Source organism: Austrofundulus limnaeus, unplaced genomic scaffold, assembly GCF_001266775.1.
Source record: "Austrofundulus limnaeus strain Quisiro unplaced genomic scaffold, Austrofundulus_limnaeus-1.0 Scaffold116, whole genome shotgun sequence".
Taxonomy (NCBI): domain Eukaryota; kingdom Metazoa; phylum Chordata; class Actinopteri; order Cyprinodontiformes; family Rivulidae; genus Austrofundulus; species Austrofundulus limnaeus.
In genome coordinates, this window is record NW_013952518.1 from 1,507,953 (window position 1) to 1,510,004 (window position 2,052).

General features: G+C 44.6%; 1 protein-coding gene across 1 annotated transcript in view; it reads right to left on the minus strand.

Annotated features, from left to right (window-relative positions):
- The window catches only part of rint1 (RAD50 interactor 1), a gene marked incomplete at its 3' end in the record, with an annotated part of 31,540 nt that overhangs the window by 13,412 nt on the left and 16,076 nt on the right, over positions 1-2,052 (minus strand). The window contains 2 exon segments of the mRNA XM_014014575.1: positions 605-715; positions 1,059-1,221. Coding sequence (XP_013870029.1) covers positions 605-715; positions 1,059-1,221 — 274 coding nt within the window.

Consider the following 2,052-nt stretch of genomic DNA (forward strand, 5'->3'; position numbering starts at 1 on the left):
TGAACCAGTCAGAACCAGTTTGAACCAGTCAGAACCGGTTAGATCCAGTCAGAACTAGTCAGAACCAGTCAGAACTAGTCTGAACCAGTCAGAACCAGTTTGAACCAGTCAGAACCGGTTAGATCCAGTCAGAACTAGTCAGAACCAGTCAGAACTAGTCTGAACCAGTCAGAACCAGTTTGAACCACTCAGAACCAGTTTGAACCAGTCAGAACTGGTTAGATCCAGTCAGAACTAGTCAGAACCAGTCAGAACTAGTCTGAACCAGTTTTAACCAGTCAGAACTAGTCTGAACCAGTTTGAACCAGTCAGAACTAGTCCGAACCAGTTTGAACCAGTCAGAACTGGTTAGATCCAGTCAGAACTAGTCAGAACCAGTCAGAACTAGTCTGAACCAGTTTTAACCAGTCAGAACTAGTCTGAACCAGTTTGAACCAGTCAGAACTAGTCCGAACCAGTTTGAACCAGTCAGAACTAGTCCGAACCAGTCTGAACCAGTCAGAACTAGTCTGAACCAGTCTGAACCTGTCAGAACAAAAAAATCATCCTGTTCTTTACAGAAACATGCTCCTGCTCTGACCACACCAGTCAGCTAACAGCGTACCCTCGCACTGACTGCTGCACCAGCCTGGTCCAGGATGGGTTGAATCTTTTCATTCAAGAAGTCTGAGCTGTTGCCCACCCATATCAGGACCTGGGTCAGGTACCACTCTGGCTGGAAAAATCAAAGCACATAAAACATCATAAAACATGAACTGTTGGTYACGTACCACACTGAAAACTGTACGAGCTGCAGCCAGCTCCACACCACCCCCTGCTGGTGGACTTAAATAAAAGTTGTTAAATAAATTTTCTAAACAAAATGTAAATAAAGACAAACCTAGCCTTTTTTTGGACCTGGACTGAACCAGGGTCTCTAAAGGGACAACCCCTGCAATCTGCTGTAACCTTGCAGTGGGGTCCAGAGCGAGGGGGCATGGTAGAAAAGATGACCGAGCTGCTGTTTAAATGCATGTTCAGTAAATGCAGACTGTGCGTGGGTCAGGGGGCTCACACACCTTGTTTAAGGAGTTAGTCTGMCGGTTCCCACAGAAATGGTACCTGAACCTCTTCCTGAGCGGCWGCAGCATGATCTGAACAGGCAGACAGAGGGGAGGGTCCTGCAGCTGAGGGGGGGCCGAGGAGGAGACGCTCGGACCTCTCTGTGATATCAGGTTATCTCTGTCAGCGYCGTTAAAGAGCTTTCACTGAGCCACACTTTGATCTGAACTGGAGTCAGGAGCAGGTTCATGATGAAAACACTACAGAAACGTACAAAGCTGACTGTTTAACAGTTCTACAGATTCAAGCAGCTGAAAACTATGTTGAAAAGTCTGATGTTTCCACACTGAAATATACACAGTATCATTACACAAAAATAAAAAGGTTTTGGTTTGGTCAATACGGTGTCGACTGAGAATATGATTGCTGAGAACACTAATCGTCGCTTTTGAGCAGGTGTTTTGCTGATTTCCATTTTCAATCTCCTAAAAGTCCTTCAGCTGTCAGCATTCACACAGACAGTTTCATTTCTCTGGGTAAATCTGGWTTCAAAAACAAATCAGAGAATTTACATTTCCTGTGAAAATGTAGTGTGAATGCTAAAAGCTAAAAGTGTCCTGATGCATCTCAATAATCCAGAAAAATCTAAAAATAAAGCTGAATAAGTCCTCTGGATTGGGTTCTTCTTTGTTGAAAAATTGTTTGCAAAGAGGACCATCAGCCTAACAATCATTAGGCTGATGGTCATGATGGTCCTCTATGAACCAGAACCCCAATGATCATTAGGCTGATGGTCATGATGGTCCTCTATGAACCAGAACCCCAACGATCATTAGGCTGATGATCCTTTATGAACCAGAACCCCAACGATCATTAGGCTGATGGTCCTCTATGAACCAGAACCCCAACGATCATTAGGCTGATGGTCCTCTATGAACCAGAACCCCAACGATCATTAGGCTGATGGTCCGCAATGAACAATAGGGATAATCAGGACCCCAACAATCATTA